Consider the following 25,199-nt stretch of genomic DNA (forward strand, 5'->3'; position numbering starts at 1 on the left):
ATTGCTACGCGTGTCCATCTACAACCACAACATAAATAATCCACGTTCAATATCATCAAAACATACGAGGATTTACGTGATTAGAATACATACCGGATCAATGGAGGTCGTGACGTGGCCTGGACATACCACACACACCATTCACACATCATACGTTACACAAATACTCACCCATATACACACAAAAAAAATCATACTGGACCCAACCCTTAGGTCCTACACAGAGCCAACCTAGGCTCCGATACCAACTTGTCACGCCCCGTCTCAAGAACGTGACTTATTGGCAACATGTGTGTGCACCCACGCCGCCACCCAAAACAAGGACTCAAATACCGTTTACTCACTATTAAACCAACACAATGTTAAACAAAAATTCGGCAGCACCTCCCCGTATATCGGAGAATGCCTCCTGCACAACATATAGCAATGTAAACCAACAATTTCCATATCACCAAACTAAACATCCAGGGCCTCGGGCCATATCATCCCAATCATAAATCTTCATACACACATACATACCAAGGCATTAAGCCTAACCATCCAAAATCATCATTCATCCCACATATTACATACTTGTATATATCCCAATATACAATTAAGCCAAAGACTAACCAAACACCACACAAAAATCAAACAACAAACCACCACAAGTCCAGGCCATCCGGATTTAGGGTTTAGGGATATTGAATATGAGCATAAAATAAGGAATAAGGCCGGAATATCATAAGAAATAAAGCTATGCAACAATAAGCCATGTCGTCAAACAAACGCAATCCGTACATCCAACCGAGCTATGTCGCTAGAGCAAATTTACCGGAACCACTAGCACATGCTCTCACAATTATTCCATACCATGCCACTAGATCCAATTAACCGGAACCATTAGTGCATGTTCACACAAGTACCATCAATCGTGTCACTAGAGCCAAATAGCTGGAACCACTAGTACACGTTGACGTACGTACCAAAATCCAAACCACCACTTTCACCATGCACAAATGCAACATCACACATGAATGTTATGCAACTAAATTTATTTGCGCGTAATTTCATTAATACATGTGCTCAAGAGTATCGACTACTCGATAGATGACCGAGTGTCCATGGGTAATGCATTCAACATTAAACACACAACATAGCAATTTGAGTTCACAATAGCACACAATCCAAGGTTTGTTTCCCCTTGAACAAAAAGGCGGAAACTAATGAATTTAACACAATTCGGGTAGCCAATAGTGTTTTGAGATTAAGGGTTAAGAAAATCCCTACCTCGTTTGAGCAAAACCTCACCACAACTCTAGCCACCAACCTTCCAAGTTCAAATAACATAATTTATAACATTTACATCTCATTTCCCTTCCAACAATATCAATTTCAATACACAAATTCACAATAATGCACTTACCTTAGCCAATTTGTCAAACCCTTGCTTAATCCCTTCTTATCCAACACCAAATCTCAAACGAAGCTCAAATCTAACAACAATATGTTTAAACTTTGGTTAATCATCAAGCTTTTACACCCAAAACCCCCAAATTCACGAAATCAACCCAAACCCACAAAACCCTAACTTCAATCTTTGAAAAACTTACCTTAATCTTGTGAAGATCTTGAAATCCAAGTTGTGTAAGCCCAAATCTTTGCATCAATCTTCCCTTTTCTTTGTTTCCCTTCAAAATCACCCTCTTTCCACACACACACACTCTCTCTCTCTCGGCTATTTCTGTAAAACCAGTGAGAATAATGAACCCAGAACTGTCCCAATGCGTTTTAAAACAAAATTTATCGTCGAGTGTCTGGACGGCTCATAAAGTGTCTAGACACTTTATGAACAAATAGAGACAAAGTATAAAACTGCTCAAAATTTGCTCGAGGTGTCCGGACACTTCACCATATTTTTTTTTCTTTTTTTTTTTTGATTTGGGTTTTCACAAGACCCATCCAATTTTAGAGTTCGCACTCGATGGCCCAGGAGGCGTTGGTGTTGGGCGTCGCTTCCTCTATTGGGTTAAGGGTTTCAGGAATATCATTTGCGAGATTTGGAGATATCACAACGACAGTATCCAGGGGATCTTCATTTGCAGTGGGAGAGGCCATGGCCTTACCCTTATCCTTCCCCACCCAATTTTTAACCTGTTGACACTCTTGTTGAGGATTTCATTGGTCATTCTACTGCGGCAAACCCTTGTTTTCTTGGCATTAGTGTCCGAAGACACTGCATTTGGCATATCTACGAGGAAGCCATTCATATTCCACTTGGACTTCCAAGGGCGCCTCTCCAGGATCCACATATTCAACCATAAAAGAGTGGATTCGGCCACAATCAGCTTCCAGCATTACAAAAATCCTAGCATAAGTTGTGCGAGTTCCCTGTAGAGTAATCCTATCACAAGTCAAGGGCTTTCCAATAGCACTGGCAACAAGGCTCAACCCTTCCTCATCCCAGAGATGGAGTCGCACCCAAGTTGGAACCGTTCTAATTTTCTCACGGGTAAACACATGATTTGGCCTCCATTGTTGTAAAAAAAATATGCTTCCCCCAAGATTCAAAGGCCTTATTCCAGGATTTCATGGGCATCATCAACAGTCTTACAACGGAAATAATGGAGGCCCTCCGAGAGCATAACTTCTTCAAGCCCCATATTGTCCCAAACTTTCTCTGCAAGATTCTTGACTACTTTGTAAGGCATGGAAGTCCCCACAAAGCAGCCTACTAGATAGCGCTCCCATTTGGCCAAACTTTTGGCTGTAGTAGCCCTAGTTGGTTTAGCAAAAGTTTTCCCATCTCGCTTGATGGGTAGGACATACCTTAGCTTAGTACTGGTAGACCCCTATTTCCCAAATAATCCCATCTAGCTGGAACCACCACTCTTGCTCGGGCCAGCCTCCTACCTAGGGGCAGCAGCAACATCATTCTACGATCCATAGTGTTTCCCATCAATATCGATGTAAGATTCATTTTTCGATACATGAACTTCATACAGACTCAAAGGCCCATTACCTTCGAGAGCTTCAGTCGAACCCTTCCTCCCAGCTTGATTTGCCTTATCAATGGCTTTAGCTTCCTTCTTCCACTGGTCATCCCTACGATTATTCTCAGCCATAAGCTCAAGGGCCTCAGCGGGCGGTATGCCATAGCACTAACACTGGATAAAGAGTTCCTTCGATAAAACATCCTCCGGTCTCTGATTCTTGCTAAACATGAACTAAAATTACTTTGCCTTTCCCATCTGAGACTAGAAAAGTGAGATATAGTGAAGAGTAGGAGATTGTGGCCACTAGACCATCGTCGGAGCGAGGCCAAGCACTCCAACGTGCTGGCGGCGACACAAACAACCTAGGACTTAGAAAGAGAAACTCTCACTTACAGAGAGAAAAAAAGTCACCAAATTCCTAAACCCTAAACCTAAACCTAAACCAAAATCCCATCAAACAAATAACCTAAGGCTATCCAAACAATACTAGACCACATGAAGTTGAAGTCCACATGTCAGCCCAAATAAGCCCACCATCAAAGAGCCATCCTGCTGCTCCAAACAGTCCAAGGAGGATCTTAAAAACAAACCATGGAAACTTGCAACTGATCCCACACAACCAAACCCACATCTCCTGGGGAAGCATCCAGGTAGGGCTGGGAATGGGTCGGGTCGATTGATTATCGACCAATAATCGGCCCGACCTGACCTGACCAGACCAACCAACTATTCGCTAAATGTAAAACCATTATCGACTGGACCTTTCTGGGTCGGGTAATGATTGACAACCGACTTTGTCGATTGTGAAATGGTTCGGTTGTTGGTAACAACCGACCTCATACCCATCCCAAACCCCACGACATCTGGTGGAAGTCTTCAATTCTAAATAAACCCTTTCTCATCCTATTCAAGAGAACATAGACTAGCTACAGTGGTATTCATTCTCTTTTCTAGTCTGGCACCTCCATATTAACCTCAGTCTGGAGTTCTTGATCAGATCAGGAGGTTTGACCCATATCCCTAGTCTTGCAGAGAGATTAGACCACACAGCTTAAGACGAAACTAGGCTTGTCCTACTACAAGACTAGACTGAACGGGAGGCAGTGAGCAGAGTTATTAACATGTCGGTACGAAAGACTGAGAAATCAGGGCAGGCTATAAGATCGAGACTAAGAGTGAATGAGTGACCGAGTGAAACTCAATCTATTAGAGTCGTACTCTTCTGGTTCTTCTTCTGGGTTATGGCTTGAGCTTGGGCTACGACTGGCTTGAGGCTTCTATTTGTGTGTCGACAGACTTGTGTGATTGTGTGTCTTATTCTTATAGTATATTATACTAATATTAGTGAATTATATTAAAATTTGACAGATTAAATACTTTTTCTTTGAAAGCTAAAGCCTACAGAGCTTGGGTTTGAGTTTTATACTAATCAATAATCATCAATTCAATTGGGCCATTTAAGTTTTTGAATATTTTAGGGTTTTTGACCCAATTTCATAAAAAAGTAGGTTGTCATGATCGGCCCGACCCTGTAGGTCGGTTGACGATAAAAATACTGATTTAGTTCCAGCCCAGGGGAGACACCCATGTAACAAAAAATAAAATAAAATTCAAACTTTTCATTTGTTCTAGATTTTTTCTAGACTGATATTTGCAAGTACCAAAAAAAAAAAGTGGTGGTGGTTTGTAGTTGGTTCCTTTAATATCCTAAAATTAGGTTTTATTTTGTTTATTTATTTGTTCCTTTAATATCATATTCATACGTCTTTATTGAACATCAATTAATATTTCTCAGAATTGTGGAGTAAGACCAGAAGGCTCTAATTGACAGAGCTGACCTCATGACTGTCTTCGCAACCGGCGGTCACTGGTGTCTTTCATGGCCGGTCGCGCGGCCAAAGAGGGGCAGTTTTCAGAAAGAAGGCGTCAAATTGTTACCTAATCGGAGATTAAGGGCAAGAGCTGCTCTGGTTGAAATAAAGCCATCGATTAGAGATAGCTCTGCAGCCTCGCAAATAGTTGACGGAGTGGATCGAGCAAATGATCTACAAGCGGAAGCAAAGGCCATGGCCCGCTCCTCCAATGCCCCCGTTTACATCCCGGACATGCTTGCAGCTAAATACAGCGTTCAACCTATCACGGTTATCTTATCTGATCCGATTTGATTATATTATGTTTTTATAAGTCTACCTGTGCACGGTGTCTGTGTCGTAATATGAGGGAATTGAATTCAATCTTGTTGGTGTCTTTTGCATATAGAACAGGAAATCATGGAACTAAATTAATTTTCTATTTTGTAGGTATTGAAGAGGAGTGTGGACATTTTGGTATCTCTTGGTTCCTTTGGCCTGAAGCTGTTACTGGACCAGAGAAATGGAGTATTAGATCAAAAAAGGAGACTCCGTGCAGTTGAGCTAAGGCAGGAATTCACTCGTTTGGGCCCTACTTTTGTGAAATTAGGGCAGGCCTTGTCGACCAGACCTGACATCTGCCCACCAGAATATCTAGAGGAGCTCTCTGAGCTGCAGGATGCGCTGCCAACATTCCCAGATGCTGAGGCATTTTCTTGCATTGAGAGAGAGTTGGGACTGCCCCTTGACTCCATATATTCCTCCATATCTCCTTCTCCAATCGCTGCTGCTAGTTTGGGCCAAGTTTACAAAGCTCAGCTTAGGTACTCGAGGCAGGTTGTTGCTGTCAAGGTCCAGCGCCCTGGTATTGAAGAAGCTATTGGACTCGACTTTTATCTCATAAGAGGTCTTGGCTTCCTTATCAATAATTATGTTGACATCATCACCACTGATGTTGTGGCCCTTCTTGATGAGTTTGCACGAAGAGTTTATCAAGAGCTCAACTATGTCCAGGTTCGTATTCTCAATATCCTTTGCCCTCGAAATTTAGCAATTAAAAGAAACCAGCTACCAGAAGTAAGTTTCTCTAATTGTAATTCTGTGCAAGATTATCTTGGTATTCCGATGTTAATTCTGATAGGTCCCTGCAGGAGGGACAGAATGCGAGGAGGTTTAAAAAGTTGTATGCTGACAAGGAAGATGTCTTTGTGCCAGATATCTTCTGGGATTATACCAGTGCCAAAGTGTTGACAATGGAGTGGGTTGATGGATTAAAGTTAAACGAGCAAGATGCCATTGAGAGCCAAGGCTTGAAGGTCTTGGATCTGGTGAACACAGGAATACAATGCAGCCTCAGGCAGCTGCTTGAGTACGGATATTTCCATGCAGATCCTCATCCTGGTAACCTCTTAGCCACACCTGAGGGAAAGTTAGCTTTTCTTGATTTTGGAATGATGAGTGAGACCCCAGAAGAAGCTAGATTTGCTATAATTGGTCATGTTGTTCATATGGTCAATCGGGATTATGAGGCTATGGCTCGTGATTACTATGCTCTAGATTTCTTGTCACCTGATGTAGATGTTTCTCCAATTGTACCAGCGCTGCGTAACTTCTTTGATGATGCGCTTAATTCTACTGTGAGTGAACTTAACTTTAAAACAATAGTGGATGGGCTGGGTGCTGTTCTCTATCGATATCCATTTAATGGTGAGCTCATACTCACTTTTCATTTCCTTCATTTTGAAGTTTTATGATGTAAATAGTAGTTTACAATCGTAGTTGGCTTTGTATAGTACTGTCTTTATTTCACATGATTAATAGCAGGAAAGAAAAATGAAAATGCCAACATAATTATAAACAATTAATTCACAAGTACTTTAATTGGGAGATCTGATTTCTCATTAACACCCCCACCCCACCCTCCAAAAAAAAAGGAGAAAGACAAAAAGGAATGACTGAAAGGTATTTTATTTGAGTGATGACTAAATTTTCTATCATACTTCTTTCGTTCCTTATGGTATCTTGTTCTCTGGGTTGCGAATTTGTGCAGTTCCAGCTTATTATGCGTTGATACTGAGATCACTTACTGTACTAGAAGGTTTGGCCCTTTATGCTGATCCCAACTTCAAGGTCCTGGCTGCTTCATATCCTTATTTTGCTAAAAGGCTTCTCACTGATCCCAATCCCTATCTCAGAGATGCTCTTGTTGAGTTGCTTTTCAAGGATGGAAAATTTAGGCATGTACTTTCTCTTTTCAAGTTGGTTTACTGACAGGGTTTGGTGTCATAGACCCACTTCATGACCAGCAAATCTTGATCTTGATGCAGGTGGAATAGACTTGAAAACCTCCTTGTTCAGGGCAAAAAAGATAGAGATTTCTCTGCAAATGACGCTCTACAGCCTGTTTTAAAGCTATTATTGGGTCCAGATGGTGAAGAGCTTAGGACATTGGTTATTAAGGAGGCTATCCGTGTCACAGAAGCTGTTGTCGTAACTACTGTTGTTGATACATACAATTTCATCCCCGAACTTATGAGAACTCTAATATTTAGTGCCAATGCAACTGGACCTCTTATGATGGGGGATACTGAACTACAAAGCATGATAGAGCTTCGTGAACAAGTGTATAGGATCTGGGGGCTGTTGCAATCTTCTGAAAATTTTGACCCTTTGCTATTGCAGCCGGTTTTACAGGTAGGAATTGTTTGACTTGTTATTGCACTTGATGGTCCCATTAACTTCTTCTACCACTTGTCCTCATTTTCCCACTTTTTCTTTGATATATTTTTTCCGGTGGTTTGGGGGGGGGGGGGGGGGGGGGGGAGGGGGGGTGTTGTTGAGGCCATCAAGTACATGCATGGAGTCAGTCAGGAAATCATACTTAAGAATCTTGTGACAATCAAATTTGTGAGTGTGGTATATTGGACATTGCCCCCAATCAACTTCACCTTGTCAACATAATTCAAGACTCGTAATCCTTCACCTCGGAATTTCAAATATTTCATTGAGTTTTATTTCAAGTGTGGAGGTTCAAAGCATATTTCTTGACAATGTTGCTTCAGTGGTCTAAAGCATGACCACAATGTTGAACTTCAGTTGGCTTTCACGGTCTTGGGACATATCAGTGATAGAATTTTTCAATTTGTAATCCTATATTCACGTTGATTTGGAGGAAGCATATTCATATGGCATTGGCCATCTGGTACTGGGGTAGCATGAAACATGAACTTGTTTAGTTTAATTAATGGGAATAATCTTATCAAAATAAATAAATAATGGGAATAATTTGTGAAATTTACATGTTCAGGTTCTTCAGCAACCCGAAGCACGCAGTTTAGGGGGACGTGTGATTGGTGGAATCACCCAACGGCTTGCTGCACGCTTGTTGCAACAAGTTCTTCGAACTCCTGCAACAGGTTCGACTGCCTCGTAGCAAGTGTTAGACCATTTGGGTAAGCTAATGCATGGATGATATAGCTTTAGGAAGTGCATACTCCATGTTCTTACCATTCTTCGCCCTTTTCATTTGTTTACCGGAAACGAATGATGTGAATCACTGAATGACAAATACAAAGTGAATAACTTTCAAACGACATGTTGACATCTTGAGGGAAACGTGAGAAAGCCTTTTATCAAATCACATAGACGACGAAGTAACGAATGCGTTTTTAATTATTAAGGAACAGTTGTTACTTTACTCCTGTACAGGTGCACATACGTTTTGTGGAAGTTTAATTATTGCATTTTGTCTTAACGAATGTGTTTTTTATGATGATGGAACAGTTGCTTGAATCATGTACAAGTGAACGTCATTTTGTGAAGTTTAATTATTCCATTTTGTTTTGTGCAACAGTTACATCCAGCTATTTCTTCTAACGTTTTGGTTTTCCTTTTCTTTTATATAACCACACACCACCCACCCTTCTCACCCTTCTCCCCTGAACTCAAAAATAATTAAGTAGTTAGTGAACTCCCGATCGTCTCATTAAAGTACCTTGGTAATTGTAGGAGAATCAAATAGTTAGTGCAAATTCATTTAAACCAATTCCAATATAGCAAACAGAGTATTATTTCTAATGCTACCTTCAACAGAGACCAATGTTTCATGAATTGCCAGAAACAATACTCAGTTTACTTTATAGATGTATCTGAGAGGAGGCGGTCACTATAAGTTTATAACATATCAGCATATAAAGAGGGAGGAGGATGGAGTGGCTGGCAAATGAAGGAGTCAATGGGAGTTTGATGTCTTTTCTTTATGAATGCCTACCTAACCCACGCATGGTGGCTTGTTTAACATTTGGGTTCCTTTATCGGTTTTTGATTTAGTTTGTGTTTTCTATTTGCCCTTTTTAATTTCTGGCCAAAAACATTTGGGTTTCTTTATCGGTTTTTGATTTAGTTAGCGTTTTCTATTTGCCCTTTTAATTTCAGGTTTTAGCCAGAGAGGCTTCTAAGATGGTTTCCTTACAGTTCAAAGTTGAGAAACCAATCACAAGAGAGTGAGCTTGTCTCTTTGAAGATAATAGATAAGCAATAGCAACTTATAAACTTGCTTGGCATCTCCCGCAAGCAAGCGCCTGGATGTGTTTGCTGTCTTCTCAACTCACACTTTATTGCCTGAGAGATTAGTTGAGGTACACTGGACTCAGCTTTGGTGACAATTGTTCATTCATTCTTAGCAGAGCCAAATTTGATGCACATTGTTGGATATACTTCCTCTTGTTATTCATCAAGACTGATTTGATCCGTGAATTAAATTAGCCTATTTCTGTCGCAAATTGAAGTTGGAATCTCTAGGTGGAGGACTCCAGTTTCCATGACAGCAACAAATACAATGCAAAGGTGTACAGTGTTTTCCCTAGCATTTGTAAAGAAGTGTCAAGTTACCTTTTAGTGATTAGCCATTTATATCCTGATTGTTACACTAGTATAATTTTTGATGTGCAGACTTTTCTGTATGATAGCTTCCTTGCTCGGCTATCAATATCAAAAGAGCGTTGTCTTCCTACAGCTACATTTTCTTCTCTATTTATGTGTTAGAATAATGCTTGAGACCCCCAAAAGACCCCCATTTAATATGGAATGTTGGATGTGAAGTGGGTCTGACATGTGTATTTTTAATCAATGGCTATTTTAATGTCACTTAGATTTGGGTGACTTTTGAAGGTCAAATTTTGGGGATCTCTAACATTGTCCTTATGTGCTAGGTATCTCGTTCTGGGATATGCTTATGCTCAAAGTAGAAAAACTTCATGATTGATAGCCTCCTTTCAACCTTGACCTAGGTATATGAGATATGGAAATGGCGGAAGAGGATGTTAGAGAGAATTCGAGAACCGGAGGGAATCTCTTTGTCAATTCATAACTCCAGAATAACAATCTCAACAATACACATATAGGAATCCACTAATGGCAAGAGGATGTTAGAGAGAATTCGAGAACCGGAGGGAATTTCCTTTTCAATTCATAACTCCAGAATAACAATCTCAACAATACACATATAGGAATCCACTAATGGCTTGACAGCTCATAAGCCACATCAACTAATTCTGTTTAACATAACAGAATTACTGAAAACTCACACAAAACCACTAATCAATCTACAAAGATCCTATCCATGATGACTGGATATTATTATAATATTTGTTATAGAAAAACCTCCAACTCGTATTTTATGTTATACAAAGCGCTTAAAATAAGAGTTGGCATGTCAAATGATATTATGTAAAGACGAAATTTGGTGATTTTTTATCATTAGATTACCATAGAAAAACAAATAACAATAAAATAATTAAAAAATAATTATTGTTTTAGCTGGTGATAATTTAGACGTAATATCACAAATCTTATATTATCAGTTTGTCTATCAACAAATCAAACAGTATATTGTATAATAAATATACTATACAAGTCTAATATCACATTTTTTTCAAACACCATATATGTTTAACTTATACATTAACTTATATTGGATAACAATATTATATTATCATATATGAAGTCCCAAACAGAACATGAGAGCACCGCATAAATACAGCTCAAACAACTATTGTATGTTGAGCACGCATAAATACAAATTTTCTCTTAAAAAGTACCTTCTTAATTGACAAGAATTAGATTTTTAATGAAGTCTTAAAAAATTTTATTTACTATTTAGCAAAAAACCCTTATCAAAGATTAAGGAGTCTCGAGTTCTAATGGCAGCTCCAACCCATCTCTCAAAAATGAAGAAAATGTCATTTTGAGACCCTTTTTGAAAAACAAGCACTCCAACTAGTCCCTCAAATCAAACCTCAAAAATAGGGAAACCAACTCTCCATCCCCCATACTTAGAGAGCCTCCTCCGTCGGAGGCGGACCAACGTGGAAGGGACTGGGGGCATGTACCCCCAGTGAAAAAAAAATAGTTAATACTAAATATGTTATAATTAGTTAATTACATGTCAAATAAAGTTTAAGGCCCCCAATCAAAAAAATTGATGCCCCCAATCTATTAATTTTTACCTAATCCACTAACTAGTTTAGACCCAACTCAACCTTATAAATTTTAGAAATTGTTTCATATAACGCTACAGATTCAACAAAAAAAACTCAAGCACATGGCCTTTTGAGATACTTGCAATCATTTGATTTTGTTTTCAATTTGCAACTAATGTTTACTATGTTTTGGATTACATATGAATTATCATTGGTTTTGCAAATAAAAGATGGAGACATGTTGAATGTTATTATGATAATTACAATGTATCTTCTTATTGTTTTGAATTATTATTAATGTGTTTTTATATTTACAATCAATAATCATAAATCGATTACATATAGAACCCAACAAAAAAAATTCTGGGGGCGCTGCTCCCGAACCCCTGTAATACTTTTGTGCCCCCATTGATTCAAATTCCTGGTTTCCTCCGTTCCCCAAAAGAATAACGGTCACCGGCCTTTTTCCATGCTACAGTTCAGAAGAGAGGTTACGTGGATTTAGTTCAAGATATGGTAAGGGAAGATAGTATTTCATGCTGCTATGGGACCACTCTTGCTAAAGACCCCACTTGTTCGGTACCTTCCAATTGGACAATGGTTGATCCTTCCAGCTTTTTAATTCTGGGAAAGACTTATCTTAAAACCGTCTAAAGGTGAATAGCTATTCTAAAGGTCACTGTATTAGATGTGAATTACAAAAATACACATATTAAAATTGAAATGAATGAAAAATTTGTATGGATGATTTTATAAATAATAAACAAATTTTTCTCTAACTTCAAAACCTCAAATTAAGGGCTCAAAAAATGTAGAATTTGAGACTTAAGTTATAAGGAACTTCCCCCTTCACTCCACTTAACTCTCTCCTACAATTCAAGGTGGAATTTTATTATTTTTTTGATGAGCATTACTCTTCCCTCTTGACCCTGTTCACTTTAACTCTTTAAAACATTATTAATATTATCCCAAAATTAGTTACAAATAATAAGATAAAGTTAGTTATGTTAAAAAATTATAAAAATATTGATATGATATTTGATGGATGTGGTTGGAGGGATATTAAAATGCAAATCTTCTAAAATAAATTTTTGATTGGGAGAGGATGTCCCCAAAATGGGGTATAATGAGTTCTAACTTTCATGTTCAAGTTTTCTCAAAAAAAGAAAATTCATGTTAAGTGAAATTCTTTGTCGGATAATACTAAAGAATCTCAAAATTTGATTCTCAAAAGTTTCCCAAACCTATATGATATTAAAATAATCATTTATTAAAAACACACATTTAAGACCCACTTTACGTCCAACCCTCTACATTAAATTGAGATTTTTTGGGATCATTTTTTGACATCTCAAACATTATCTTTTTTGTCCTGTATGTAATCGCCTGGTGCACAGCACAATATGAGATTTTCAAAATTCTGAGATTTAGCATTTATCATGTAGGGTGAGTCCACAATTCGACATTTTCAAAATTATTTCAAGCGTGCACTGATAGTGATTAAGCTGAGCCGTGCAAAATCAAATCGAAGTTTGTCACCAGCTCCAGAATTTCTAATACTGCTTTGAAGAAGAGATCCCAGAAAGAAACGATGAGAAAGATGAGATGGACCATGGACGGTGCGGGGGGAGGAGGGTTTTGGGAGCTGGACATGTCCACTCCCGCGACCCTCGAAGGACAAGCCCGCCCTGTACCCGGGCTCGGAGACCCTGTCCCCCTCCCTCTCGGCCTTTCCCGAGGCACCCGCCTCTCCAGACCCAAGCAAGTCGATTTCCTGCAGCGTTTCATGGCAGCCCCTTTTGTCCCCGCCTTTTCCGCCGCCTCTGACGGACTCTCGCTCCAACGCGTCCTTACCATCCCCTTCTCCCAAAACTGGTACCTACGCTACGCCTACCCACTTCGGCACTGGAAAATCCACTCACTATCTCTTGCTCTCAGGTAAAGTTTTTCTTTTCTCTTGTGTGTAGGTTTGCTACTCTGCTTGGCCAGTTCAATTTACAGAAGTTCGTCTACTCTCTCAAACAATCTGGCGGAGAATCATCAGGGCTGCGGAAATTCGCGCATCTTCTCCGGGATAAATCGTTATACGCGCTTGGTTTATATTCGGAGATCTTATTGACCCCCGAAGCCACACTTCTTCTCGGTGGAGATGCATATGGCGACAGCAACAACACAATCCGTAAGAAAACCGTGTACCATCACAAGGCAAGTCTTCCACGAACCGATGCAATTCTCTTGCTTTGACACTGCAAATTCTGAACTATTTTCTTTCACAGTTCCCGCATCACAGTTTGACTATGGAGGCTACTTGGCCCAGCCTATTTGTGGACAAGAGTGGGAGCTACTGGGATGTGCCTTTCACAATGGCAGTTGATTTGGCTTCAGTTGGTTCTGACTCTAATGGTACCAGTTATCATCTTTGTATGCACCATAATTCGGGAATGCCGAAGCAGTTCTTTGGAGGTGAAAACAAGTCTGCAGTTACTGCTCCTGCAGCTCTACTTCCTGGCTTCTCCCTCAAAAGCGCCTTTTTGTTTAAGAAGAATGTTGACATTTGGAGGAGTAATGCTCAGAAGTTGAGAATGGTACAGCCCTTTGACATTTTCCTCTCAAATCCTCACATTTCGGCATCTGGGATCATTGGTAAGCAATGACTGTCTCGTTTAGCTCATCAATATGCAACTGAGTGGTTACAATTGAGTTGAAAATTAGAGCTAATGCTCAGGACTTGCATGCTAATTCTTTTGATTGAAGATGATTATTCTTTAGCCTCAATATGGGACATATAAAGCGTTTACAATTTGAATCTTTTGTATTATCACAAGGGAAGCTGTGGCCAACGCAAATTGATGGCATAAATAAAGTTGATAAAGAGAGTTGTGCCCAAGTTCTGATGCTAAAACTTGTAATGGGTTTAGTACATTCTTTTAGCTCAAGCTATTGTCGGCACAGAATTGATGGCCATCATAATTTGTACTTGGGATTCACTATCTTATCACATGTACAGGTGCTGCTGTCACTGCCTCTTTTGGAGATATTGCTGTTAAATCGTTAGCAGAATGTGATTTTGAGCATTACAAAGGCATCCATTTCTCTGCTCCTGCTGTAAAATCTGCCTTTATTGCTGATGCATTCTCATCTTTGTCATTTACCGCTCAGCATGGGAACTTCCAAAGGCTATTATTAGACCTCACTCGATTACAGACTCGCCTGGATTTCCCTTCTGGTTCCAAGTTTCTCTCAGGTGCTGCACACTTAACACTGGAGCTTTTGAACTCCAAACAGCCCACTATTGAAGCAGTTCAGGCAATTTGCCCTAATGTGACTGTTTCTCTTCAGCAGCAGGTACCTGCTCTAACTTAATGTCCCATGCTCGTGTAGTCATCTTTCTAGAAAATTTCTGTTGTGTTTAGAATTCAGATGCAAAAGCACAAGCGCAGGAGGATTAATTGTATACAATTTTGTTGTCTTATAATCTTTATTTCCCCTGTTGCTGGTCGACTTTTGAAAACGTCAGAACTGAATTTTTATTCTCTCCCTCCTCCATTCGGAGTTTTTTTTCTTTTTTTTGGGGTGGGGGGAAAATGTGCTGCTATTGAGGTGTCCAGAGCTCTTTGAGCGTCATGCCCTATGATTTTGAGCACTTTAAGTGCATATGATCCCCTGATTTAGATTGGTATTTGCTAGGTTTAAATGTGCTGCTATTGAGGTGTCCAGACTCCAGAGCTCTTTGAGCGTCATGCCCCGTGATTTTGCTACTGAGGTGTCCTGAGTACTTTAAGCGCATATGATCCCCCTGATTTAGATTGGTACTTGCTAGGTTGTGTGTCCATATATGCATGCTCAATTTGATGTAGATGGAAACACAATGATTTCCAATTGTTGAATGCAGTTTTCCGTATACCTGTCACAGATTGCTGGCCCTTTCAGTTTTAGAGTTGATTCAGGAGTTGCAGTCAATTTAAAGAGCAGAGACTGGCGTATTGGAGTGGAAAACCCAGTGTTTGCCATCGAATACGCATTGCAGGTCCTTGGATCGGCAAAGGCTGTTGCTTGGTATTCCCCAAAGCAACAAGAATTTATGGTAGAGCTTCGGTTTTTCGAAACTTAAGCAATACTCTTTGGTGGATGTCATAGATTCTGTTCTCTTATACGTCATCTGTTGATAGTGATACATCGGAGAAGGATGGTGGCCATCTCATACCATTTGACAAGTTCTCTGGTGCTAGACAAGTTCTCTTATTTGCATTCTTCTGCAAGATCTGGACTAAAGTGAGTTCATACCAAAAAAATGAGAGATTCCAGATTCTATCTTTTACTCTTTTATTCTGATATTGTTCTTTAATAGCACCTTATTCACTTTTTTATTAGAACATTGTGAATGGTTTGAAGGCCGCTCTTAAGAGCATTTGCAATGGTGTGCATTTGCTTGGGCATGGGAGGCAAAAAGTGACTTTTTCTTCACCCATCAAAGGTTTTTTTTGCTCCACCAAGGCCTATTTGTTGGCATCTTTTTAATTGCCTCAACTTGAAGGCATGGAACATGCAATGTCTACATGTTGCCCAAAATGAAATCTACATCTCACACATATTCACATTTTACTTTTAAATTAATACAGAGTCTCACCTCTATTACACAACAATCAAGTTAGCAAACTTATATCATTGTACCAATATATTTTGTTGTCTCACCCATATCAATAAAATGTCTAATCACATCAATAAAACACATCTTTCAACTCATTTTGTTGTCCCAACAAAATTTTATTTTCGTGGTTGCTTTTACCAGTGGCGGATCCAATGCATGCCTTGAGCCCACCCTCAACTTTTGACAAAAAATTATCAAATATACTACTAAATGTTTTAAATTTCAAACTAAGCCCATTTATTTTTAATAAAATTCTAATAGTTTCTTAAAAAAAATTTATTTAGTAGTTCTTTTGTATATATAGTTGGAGTTTAAGAGATTTGATCTCTTGCACTTGAAAATTAGATCGCAAGTTCCTCATATTAATATGTGGATTTTTTTATTATTTTTTTGTTGGCCTGTCAATAAATAGTCCTAAAAAAATTTCAGGGGCACCCCCGTTAATCTCTAACCTACTTCCTATAAATTCCTAACACTACCTCTAGCTAAGCCCACCCTTAAACAATTTTCTAGATCCGCCGCTGGCTCTTACTACACAAAAACCTGTCTTCCTTAAACTGCACAAAAACCTATGTCTTCCTTAACTGCATAAAACATGTGTCTTCCTCTGCCTTTTCTGCTTTTTTAGCTTGGCCAAGTTGTGTTTTGGACAATTTGATGATGTGTCTGTTTGGTGTAGCGGATCCGTCGCACCAGCCTTTTTAGCTTGGCCAAGTTGTGCTTTGGACAATTTGATGATGTGTCTGTTTGGTGTAACGGATCCGTCGCATCAATCTCTGTACGGTTCAGTTACACCCTTAGGGAGTTTTTTTTTATAATGGATGGCGTTTAAGACTTTTCCTTTTTTTTTTTAAATGTGGGACCCATGCATAATTATATGGTTTAGACGCGGGTCCTGCTTGTATATAAGTTTTTTTTTTTAGTACAAGTACAAATACAATATACGACACACCATCACCAGATCAAGCCTATGAAAGTGCAGGTGTCAACAGGCCCCACGCAGGAGGCACAAATCAAACCCACGCAGGGGCAGACTAAGCCCACGCACCTCCTTGTAAATATTCAGAGGAGGTGAGACTAGAACTCATGACCTCAGTCAGGGACATGCAAAATCATTGTCACTCAACCAATGGCTCATTTGCTACTTGTATATAAGTTTAGCCAAAGTCTAAATGCACCCATATTTTTACTCTATACACCCCCTCAACTTTTTTTTTATTTTTATCTCTATACACCCCAACCCCACCTCAATTTATTTATATAATTTATATTTTTATATTTGTATAATTTATATTATATTTTTATAAATTATATTTTTATATTTGTATAATTTATATTTTTAATTTTTAATTTTTTTGGTTATAATTTTTAATTTTTTTGGAAAAAAAATTATTAAAAAATAATATTGTTATGAATACAAGTAGATTAATCAGATGTTATGTCTACAATGGATTGAGGTACATTTATCGAAAGAACAAGTTTCTCATAATCACGGAGTTGTTTCTTATATGGTGTCGCCCATGCTGTTGCACAATCATACTTGTATGAAAACCACTGGATCATAATAGGGGCATCGGATAATTCCCACTCATAAATACCTTAACAAAGTGGTTACCATTCACATATCCAATAGTGATGGCCCTATGTTCTGCATGTAGAGGTGGGATGGATCGCAATGGTAAAAAAGTTAAAGATTGTACATCGCTTATGAGATGCAAGATGATGTTGTACCTTGATGCGATAAGGTGTCTCATATCAGGCATATTCATCCAACAGTCCATTGGTGCTGGTTTATTTGTCTCAAAAAATACAAGCGCATTGTGAATATAGCATGCCCGCTCATAACTGCCAAACAAAGATACGTACTTTTCCCAAAATGTCCTTACCTCTTCAATTAAATCACGTCTAACAGAAGACCAAGCAAATTCACCTCCTTCAAGACCTAACAAGCCAGCAATAGCTCTGAACCCACAATTACCGTCAGCTGTTACATCGATGACATTCACGACGTATCTTCTCAATGTTAGAGGAAATTGGTTGACATAAATTGGTGATGGAACTGGTCGTCCTCTTCTTGATATAGTTGATGATCCAATGCCAATTGATGAACAACTATGACGATGAGGTACATATGAAGTCTTCAAAGAAGCTTCCACATACTCAAATGCAGAGGGATCTCTACGAGTCGATTTATCCTTCTTCCTCAATGAGGGTCGACCACGTGTATTTTGTATGACTTTTGGTTCCAAAAGTGAGCTAGTGGACGGTTTGATTATCTCTCGTAGCTTTCTCAATAGTCCAATTTTACCAGACCGTGGCTTCATTTGAAACTGATCCACAATTTGCTCTATCTCAATCGTACAGTTGAGACCATCATCTTCTAATAACTCGCTTGGCTTGAAGTCAAGTTTTTTCCAAAAATGATCAACAGAAGATAAAGGAATTGGCCATTTTTCGTGTGCATATAATGATATCTCATGTACACAAGGAAGTCCATGAACTAACCGAACAATACATCTGCATGCTTGGATGTCGAGTCCAACAATTTTTGCCCGATCCATCTCTTCTAAGATTTTTTGTAAAGCTTGTTCAGACACAAATCCTCTAAGCTCTTCGAAATATGATGTTCGAAATCTATGTTGTATTTCCAAAATGCATGCACCTGTTTGTCCACGCAGATACAAACGTCTCTTTGTAAGGAGTTAGCCAAACATCCTATAAGTAAGTAAGAATCATAGGATAATTATAAAATTCTAAATCAATTTATGCAAGATGAAATTCATATTCATACTCTGATTTTGACATGACCAAAGCTGACCACATTTGGTTGAATGTGCCCCATGTTTTTTTGTCCCAACACCTTTTCTTGCAATTGGTAAAAATATTTCTCTCAATATGCCATCGACTTAAGAAGCGCAGTAGCCTCAGGGAAGACACATGAAATTGCCTTCATTAAAGCTAATTCTCTATCGGTGAGAATAACCCTTGGCAATAGACATTGATCTATCATGGAGCGCAAACAATTCAATGCCCAAGTGTAATTATCTTCCTTCTCTGATTGGAGCAAGACAAATGCTACAGAAAATGTCTTCTCTGTTGATGTTACACCAACAATCTCAAAAAGTGGCATACGAAACCTGTTTGTCTTGTAAGTGGAATCCATGAACAAAACAAATGGAAAGGCACGCAATATGTCTAATGAGCTTGGATGAGCAATTTCCGATCGTAAGATGATCACAATGAACCCAAGATTTCGTCCAGTATGACGTGCCCATTGGATTAATTCTTCTCGAGACTAGAATATCTACACATATTATAAAATAATTAGAATTTTGCATTATAGTGTTTGTAACTATACCATTTACATATAAATATACCGTATCTGTTGTAAATTCATCAGTAAAATCTTGCTCAACTTGATCGAACGTTGATCCAACTTGCTCGGATGTTGATCCAACTTCTTCTCGGCTTGGATTATCATGCTTAGAAATGAAGCAATATTAACATTAGTAATATGTATATACATATATATGTGTGTATGCGTAAATTTTAAAAAAAATTGTACAAACAATAATGTATGAAAATACCTCACTTGATCCTCTACTGGATAATCTTAAGTCGTCGGCCCATAAACTTATATAATCATCCATAATGTTAGAAAAATCTTGTAGATAAGTTACTTAAATTATAGTGGATGAGTAACTTAATCTACAACAAAATGTAGAGCAGAATATACCAAAAGAAAGATGTAGAGAAAATGATACTAAACACATGTATTTATAATACTCGAAAAGGGTATTACAGTAATTTAACATACAAACTAAAATAATTACAAACATACAAAAGAATTCACATCATAAAAATTATAATTCATACTGAAATGATTACAAACCTAAACCCTAAATTTCACATCATAAAAATTCAATGTAAAATAATTACAAACATACAAAAAAAATTCACATCATAAAAATTCAAACTAAAATAATTACAAACATACAAAATAATTCACATCATAAAAATTATAATTTATACTGAAATGATTACAAACCTACAAAAAAAAATTCACATCATAAAAATTCAAACTAAAATAATTACAAACATACAAAATAATTCACATCATAAAAATTATAATTCATACTGAAATGATTACAAACCTACAAAAAAATTTCACATCATAAAAATTCATTGTAAAATAATTACAAACATACAAAAAAATTCACATCATAAAAATTCAAACTAAAATAATTACAAACATACAAAAAAAATTCACAATTAAAAATTCAAACTAAAATCATTATTAATATACAAAAAAAATTCACATCATAAAAAATAAAATTAAAAAAATTCACATCATAACACAAAATATTAAAATCAAATTCTAATATTATATTTCAATAGTATTATTTTGAAATAGTATTATTTTTTAAAAATTATTTTATTTTAATAATATTGTATTTTAATAATATTGTATTTTAACCAAATAAATTTAAAATTATAAAAATATAAAAGAGGTGGGGTCAATGGTGGGACCAAGGGGGTGTATAGAGGGAAAAAAAAAAGAAATGGGGGTGTATAGAGTAAAAACTAGGGTGCATTTAGATGAACTCGTAAGTTTATTAATGTATCGTTTTATACAAAATGTCATTTAATTGATAAATTACTAATAATTCATATAATACAAAATGTGGGTCCCAATTTTGTTAATTAATATTTTTACTAATATAAATATTACAATATAAAACTCACAATAATATAATAAAAATATTTATTAATTAATACTTAAAATTAATTTTAACAAAAATTATATTTATTATATTTACTATAATATTAATTTTAATATAAAATCATAAAATCTAATATTATAATAATTTATTTCAATAGTTCTTCCATAGCGTCTTTTTATTTCACCAAGCATCTCATAACATATTTCACAGCTTTAAACTCGGTTTTTTTTTTTTAGTTTTTTCGCTAGCATTGAAATTCAATCTTTCCGCTCTACCAAACGGACCCGATATTCATTAAATTTAAGCCTCCAGGTCCCACATGTGCCTACAATTCAGTTTAACAGCCTATTATTTTCATGCTAGGAAGCACGGACACTTCTAAAATAGTGATGTGTCCGTGTCGGACACCGACATGTGTTTGAGCTGCGTCCTGTTTTTCTTATAATCGGACACGGCTGGACACCGTTTTTTTTTTTTAATACACCGTTTTTTTTCTTCATAAAATTCAAGTGTCCATTGGACATGCTCTTACTCCTCCCAGGAGACATGTCAAATCCAGGGCATCCTAATTAGATTATCGATTAAATGGGATGACAGCTTTTCATTTCAAATCTGTAAAATCAAAATTTCGAGCAAATCACACATCGCAGTATAGTAGGCCCTCCAATTCTTTAATAGATTTATCTAAAAGATTAGCAATAAAACTAGGAAGGCGTTTCAAATACCACACATGGTTTACTGGGCATGCCAATACGATGTAGCCCATTTGAGATTTTTCGACTTTGAAGTTGCACCCCTCTTTTTATTAAACAAAATACTACAACATTTCACACGAATATAAAGTGATCCCTTGCTAATCAACTAAATCAAGCATGTGTCCGACCTTTTTTTTCTTTTCCCTCCTTTTATACAACTGACGAACAGGTATATCATAAGCAAACGAAGTTAATTTATGTAGCAGGCGGGGCATGAGAGCAATGATATGATACATATCATGCACATATTACTGTAGTTTTATTTAGTTAATGCAATATATGATAGTGCACATATTTCTGAAACTTTATCTAGTTAATGAAATATGTGGCATTCTTTTGATTAAACTATAATCCAAAAGGGCAACAAACGTAGAAATGCACGTCCCCGGTTAGTGGTCAAAGCTATATCTATAAGAGTATTGGCATGTACGAAATTGACATTAACGACGTGTGTGCAACCCACCTTCACCATCATCTATATTGCCCATGGCCTTCCTATGAATGCCATATCTTTTGCTTAACATCAGCAAGACACATAAACTACATTAAGAAGATTTACTATAATCTTATCTTCCAACAATGATACTGTATATCTGAATCAGCTATACAAAGAACTGATATCCACAGGAAAACTTCTGAAACATTCAAGTTCCTATTTTCCTAACCTGGTCAATTAAGTGAGAGCATGGGCTAACTTGCAAGCCTGTTGCCAAGCTCTCTGCTATATACCTGAATCAAGCCACTGTTGTCTGCTATGTGAAGCTTCTCATCCAACATGGTCCTGTACTGATCATCTCTGGCCTCCAAACCGCGCATAAACTCGACCTACAACAACACACGGAAAGTTTAGTCCAAACTAATATTATCTTGCAATCTCATCAGTTGGAAACCTATAGGAGAAATGTAATCATAATTGAGGTTGTCAAATATACAGCATTAAATCCACATTACTAAGCAGAACCAATTTGGTCAAGATTTACAGGGGCAGGAGGCCACCCAGGCAGCTCCAGATTGAATTTACTAAACAGAAACAAGAAGAAAACGTCTAAAATCTTAAATGCATCGCCCTGCCGTAAGAATGCTAGCACTGTCGAGTGAACACAATGGTCCAACTATGAGAATCAAATATCAGTATTCTACAAACCCCAAATAATTGGCTAATAGTGTTTGGCCACATGTCATCACTCATCATAATACTAATCCAACATCTCAGTACCTCTTAAGCATTAATTTGAAAAAGGCAATAATATAACCAGTGCCATCATGGCATCATTATGGGGATAAATATAAATATTACCTGCTTTTGAAACAAATCAAACTCATCGGTGCTCAAAGAACCATCACTGTTTGAATCAATGAGTTGCATCATCTCCTGAGCATCTTCCCCAGGGGCACCTAGTTCCTCCATGACTTCCATAAGTTCCTCAATGCTGATCCTACCATCACCATTCTTGTCAAGAAGGCGGAATACTCGATCTCTCTGGTCAATCCCAACACATGTGGCGTTTGTGGATGGAAAATCTCTTAGACGCAATGCTGCAAGTTCAGCTGCAGCCAACATTATGGCCTTCAGCCTCTTTGCCTGAGCATCAACAGAAAGCTTAATATATTTCTAAAATCTGCAGTGAAAAGTAACACATTTTTCCAGAGTAAATTGCATAATTGGCAACTGACCTCTTCAGGATCAGTAAGGCCACCCTTGTACAATGAATGGGATGCCGTTCCACCGGCTGCCAACAAGTCCATATCTATAGTCCGTATCTGTATTTCCATCAGTGGTCTACTCTTGCCATTCTCACTGACATCAACTGCCATATGTAAACTTCTATAACCATTTGCTTTGGGCATGGCAATATAATCTTTTGTCCTGTGAGGCATTTCTTTCCATAAAGATTGAACAATTTCACGTACTCTGTAGCAGGATTGCTCACCTAGTTCAGCCATATCCACTCCAGTCCTAGGCTTCAATATGACCCGTAAACCAAGAACATCATTTACCTCTTCCGTCTTCCTACCATCTTTCAAGAGCTTCTTCATGATGCTATACCTGCTTTTGTAGCGACCTTTGACTGAGACATCATCCACCATTTCCACAAAGATGGGATCATTCTTCAAAGAATGAAGCAACTGGTCCCTGTATATATCAATCAAAGGTTTACCACCTGTCTCATGGCTCCGTAACCATGCATCCACGTAAAGGTATGAGTATGGGAACAAATAGCGAAATGAGAGATCCTCCATCTCCAGCGACAAGTAATGGGTTCCCACCGCATGAGCTAAAGGAGCATGTATCTTCAAAACCTCAAGAGACAACATTTGCTGTTTATATCTCGGTAAATAATCCAAATGTCTCATCATATCAAGCTTGAGAGCCAGGTCAAGAATGACAGCCCTGATGTCATAGTATGTAAGGCAGAACTTTCTCAAGGCAGCAGCAGTCTCATCATCCAACACTTCAACTTTTGAAGAAATATTCCAAACCCGCAAGCTTTCGTGTAACAGATGAGCAGTTCCGGTACCTACCCTGTCTCTAACATCAGATATGGATAAAGCACCTGCCGTCATAACTTCTCTCAATATACCGGCGGAAATAACTTCTGCATCCATCTGCAAAATACATTTGGTAAATTTCGATTTGCTGGAGAGAACGATTTTTGAATTAAAATCCATAGTAATTCTCATTTGAGAAACTGGCAGAAATTGGGTCAAACTAAAAACGACATTGACATTACTTGAAATATAATTTCTGTTCCTTGGAAGTGAGTGATATAGACACTGAAGTGTAAACCCAATAGCCAGCAAATCTGCTACATAAGATTCGATTTCTACCTGTCACTAGGAGGACATTGGATTTAATCTAGCAATACCTATAAGAAACTTGAAAACATTCTATTTTCAGATAGTATTGTCATATTGTGTTCCTTAAGCTAAAACAGACAGCAACCACCGAATCATGTTTTCTTATCGTGAAATTCACGAAACAAAAGAAGCAAATAAAAACACGAGATCTGAGAGGTACGTGAAGATCGGCGAGGACAAGAGCAACGGAAAGGGCCTTGGATAGGGGAGAACGGCCATCGGGAGCAAGAGGCAGTCTCTGCAGAATCGGAATCGACAGCTTGAGTGACTTGAAGAGTATCCTGGAAGAGCTCGTCGACAACACATTCATCCTCTCCGTAAGTTCGTTGAATGCCCCCACCAGCTCCACCACCATCTTACCACCGACCTGCTCGAGCGCCGTAGCCGCACCAGCTTTCTCGGAGGACGTCCGTATTCGGGGGAGACTGGAACTGGGACTGATTAGTGTTAATAAAGGATAACGTTTTAAGTTCTGGACTACTTGGGTTGGGTTGTGGAGCAGGTGGAAATCTCGGGCACCGACGAGCTCCATGGTATGGCAGAACCGCTGGCTCAATCTGAGAGCTGGAGGTTTCGATAACGCCGACGGCTTAACGTGTCTCATCTTTTAGTGGTTATTTTCGATTATATCACGCGCGGTCATATGATTGTGCGCGCGAGCGTGAGCGTTGAGTAAGCATGAATAAATCATGATATTTACGCATTTGATAGAGTGGCTAGATTTACTCTATAATAAAATTAAGTTTAAGTTTGTAATTATAATGTGAGGTGTTTATTAGATTTTACGATTTTTATATTAAATTTGTTATTCAATATAATTTTAAATAAAATTAATTTTAAGCAAATGAGTCATTGGTTGAGTGGCAATGACTTTGTATGTCCCTGACTGAGGTCATGGGTTCTAGTCTC

At 38.0% G+C, this 25,199-nt stretch overlaps 4 protein-coding genes and 1 long non-coding RNA gene across 8 annotated transcripts; 2 read left to right on the forward strand and 3 right to left on the reverse strand.

Moving 5' to 3' along the window:
* The first annotated feature begins 4,735 nt into the window (after positions 1–4,735).
* On the forward strand, positions 4,736–9,844 carry LOC120001114 (protein ACTIVITY OF BC1 COMPLEX KINASE 3, chloroplastic). Of its 2 annotated transcripts, none has more exons than XM_038849380.1 (7): positions 4,736–5,116; positions 5,276–5,839; positions 5,977–6,226; positions 6,425–6,532; positions 6,876–7,062; positions 7,153–7,519; positions 8,133–8,268. In XM_038849380.1, the coding sequence occupies exons 1-7, from the start codon at positions 4,817–4,819 to the stop codon at positions 8,256–8,258; spliced, it is 1,902 nt and encodes a 633-aa protein (XP_038705308.1). In that variant the 5' UTR covers positions 4,736–4,816; the 3' UTR covers positions 8,259–8,268. The 2 variants fall into 2 exon arrangements, with proteins under 2 accessions (XP_038705308.1, XP_038705298.1); XM_038849370.1 differs by adding an exon at positions 9,260–9,844 and having other exon boundaries at positions 4,737–5,116; positions 5,977–6,532; positions 8,133–8,277.
* Positions 9,845–12,697: 2,853 nt separating this feature from the next.
* Positions 12,698–15,766, forward strand: LOC120000902 (protein TRIGALACTOSYLDIACYLGLYCEROL 4, chloroplastic). Of its 3 annotated transcripts, none has more exons than XM_038849102.1 (5): positions 12,698–13,179; positions 13,272–13,509; positions 13,581–13,947; positions 14,312–14,649; positions 15,197–15,766. In XM_038849102.1, the coding sequence occupies exons 1-5, from the start codon at positions 12,896–12,898 to the stop codon at positions 15,413–15,415; spliced, it is 1,446 nt and encodes a 481-aa protein (XP_038705030.1). In that variant the 5' UTR covers positions 12,698–12,895; the 3' UTR covers positions 15,416–15,766. The 3 variants fall into 3 exon arrangements, with proteins under 3 accessions (XP_038705030.1, XP_038705187.1, XP_038705110.1); XM_038849259.1 differs by lacking the exon at positions 15,197–15,766 and adding an exon at positions 14,992–15,161 and having other exon boundaries at positions 12,699–13,179; XM_038849182.1 differs by having other exon boundaries at positions 12,703–13,179; positions 15,218–15,766.
* On the reverse strand, positions 15,453–18,794 carry LOC120001885. Its single transcript, XM_038850398.1, has 4 exons — positions 18,744–18,794; positions 17,551–18,642; positions 17,414–17,506; positions 15,453–15,566 (listed from the first exon to the last, which is right to left on the reverse strand). The coding sequence occupies exons 1-4, from the start codon at positions 18,792–18,794 to the stop codon at positions 15,453–15,455; spliced, it is 1,350 nt and encodes a 449-aa protein (XP_038706326.1).
* Positions 18,795–18,988: 194 nt separating this feature from the next.
* Positions 18,989–19,465, reverse strand: LOC120011692. The gene is made up of 2 exons (XR_005471101.1): positions 19,330–19,465; positions 18,989–19,256 (listed from the first exon to the last, which is right to left on the reverse strand). It is a non-coding gene; the product is annotated as an uncharacterized LOC120011692 (long non-coding RNA).
* Positions 19,466–21,882: 2,417 nt separating this feature from the next.
* Positions 21,883–24,970, reverse strand: LOC120005984 (probable GTP diphosphokinase CRSH, chloroplastic). Its single transcript, XM_038855888.1, has 4 exons — positions 24,451–24,970; positions 23,106–24,038; positions 22,729–23,013; positions 21,883–22,256 (listed from the first exon to the last, which is right to left on the reverse strand). Exons 1-4 carry the CDS (start codon positions 24,892–24,894, stop codon positions 22,122–22,124), a joined length of 1,797 nt encoding a protein of 598 aa, XP_038711816.1. The 5' UTR covers positions 24,895–24,970; the 3' UTR covers positions 21,883–22,121.
* Between the last annotated feature and the right edge of the window lie 229 nt (positions 24,971–25,199).

Source organism: Tripterygium wilfordii, chromosome 1 (genome assembly GCF_013401445.1).
Source record: "Tripterygium wilfordii isolate XIE 37 chromosome 1, ASM1340144v1, whole genome shotgun sequence".
Lineage (NCBI taxonomy): Eukaryota > Viridiplantae > Streptophyta > Magnoliopsida > Celastrales > Celastraceae > Tripterygium > Tripterygium wilfordii.

Bases quoted from the DNA above. Each gene is read 5' to 3' on its own strand.
- LOC120001885 (XM_038850398.1), bottom strand. From the start codon at position 18,794: ATGGGGCACATTCAACCAAATGTGGTCAGCTTTGGTCATGTCAAAATC. The intron at 18,643-18,743 runs GTATGAATATGA...CTCCTTACAAAG, and splicing joins TTGGTCATGTCAAAATCAGA to AGACGTTTGTATCTGCGTGG. The intron at 17,507-17,550 runs GTATTTATGAGT...ATTATGATCCAG, and splicing joins ATGGTAACCACTTTGTTAAG to TGGTTTTCATACAAGTATGA.
- LOC120001114 (XM_038849370.1), top strand. From the start codon at position 4,817: ATGACTGTCTTCGCAACCGGCGGTCACTGGTGTCTTTCATGGCCGGTC. The intron at 5,840-5,976 runs GTTCGTATTCTC...AGGTCCCTGCAG, and splicing joins AAGAGCTCAACTATGTCCAG to GAGGGACAGAATGCGAGGAG. The intron at 6,533-6,875 runs GTGAGCTCATAC...GAATTTGTGCAG, and splicing joins CTATCGATATCCATTTAATG to TTCCAGCTTATTATGCGTTG.
- LOC120005984 (XM_038855888.1), bottom strand. From the start codon at position 24,894: ATGAGACACGTTAAGCCGTCGGCGTTATCGAAACCTCCAGCTCTCAGA. The intron at 23,014-23,105 runs GTCAGTTGCCAA...GTTGATGCTCAG, and splicing joins GCCTTACTGATCCTGAAGAG to GCAAAGAGGCTGAAGGCCAT. The intron at 22,257-22,728 runs GTAATATTTATA...GTGTTGTTGTAG, and splicing joins TTGATTTGTTTCAAAAGCAG to GTCGAGTTTATGCGCGGTTT.
- LOC120000902 (XM_038849102.1), top strand. From the start codon at position 12,896: ATGAGAAAGATGAGATGGACCATGGACGGTGCGGGGGGAGGAGGGTTT. The intron at 13,180-13,271 runs GTACCTACGCTA...TCTTGTGTGTAG, and splicing joins ATCCCCTTCTCCCAAAACTG to GTTTGCTACTCTGCTTGGCC. The intron at 14,650-15,196 runs GTACCTGCTCTA...TGTTGAATGCAG, and splicing joins CTGTTTCTCTTCAGCAGCAG to TTTTCCGTATACCTGTCACA.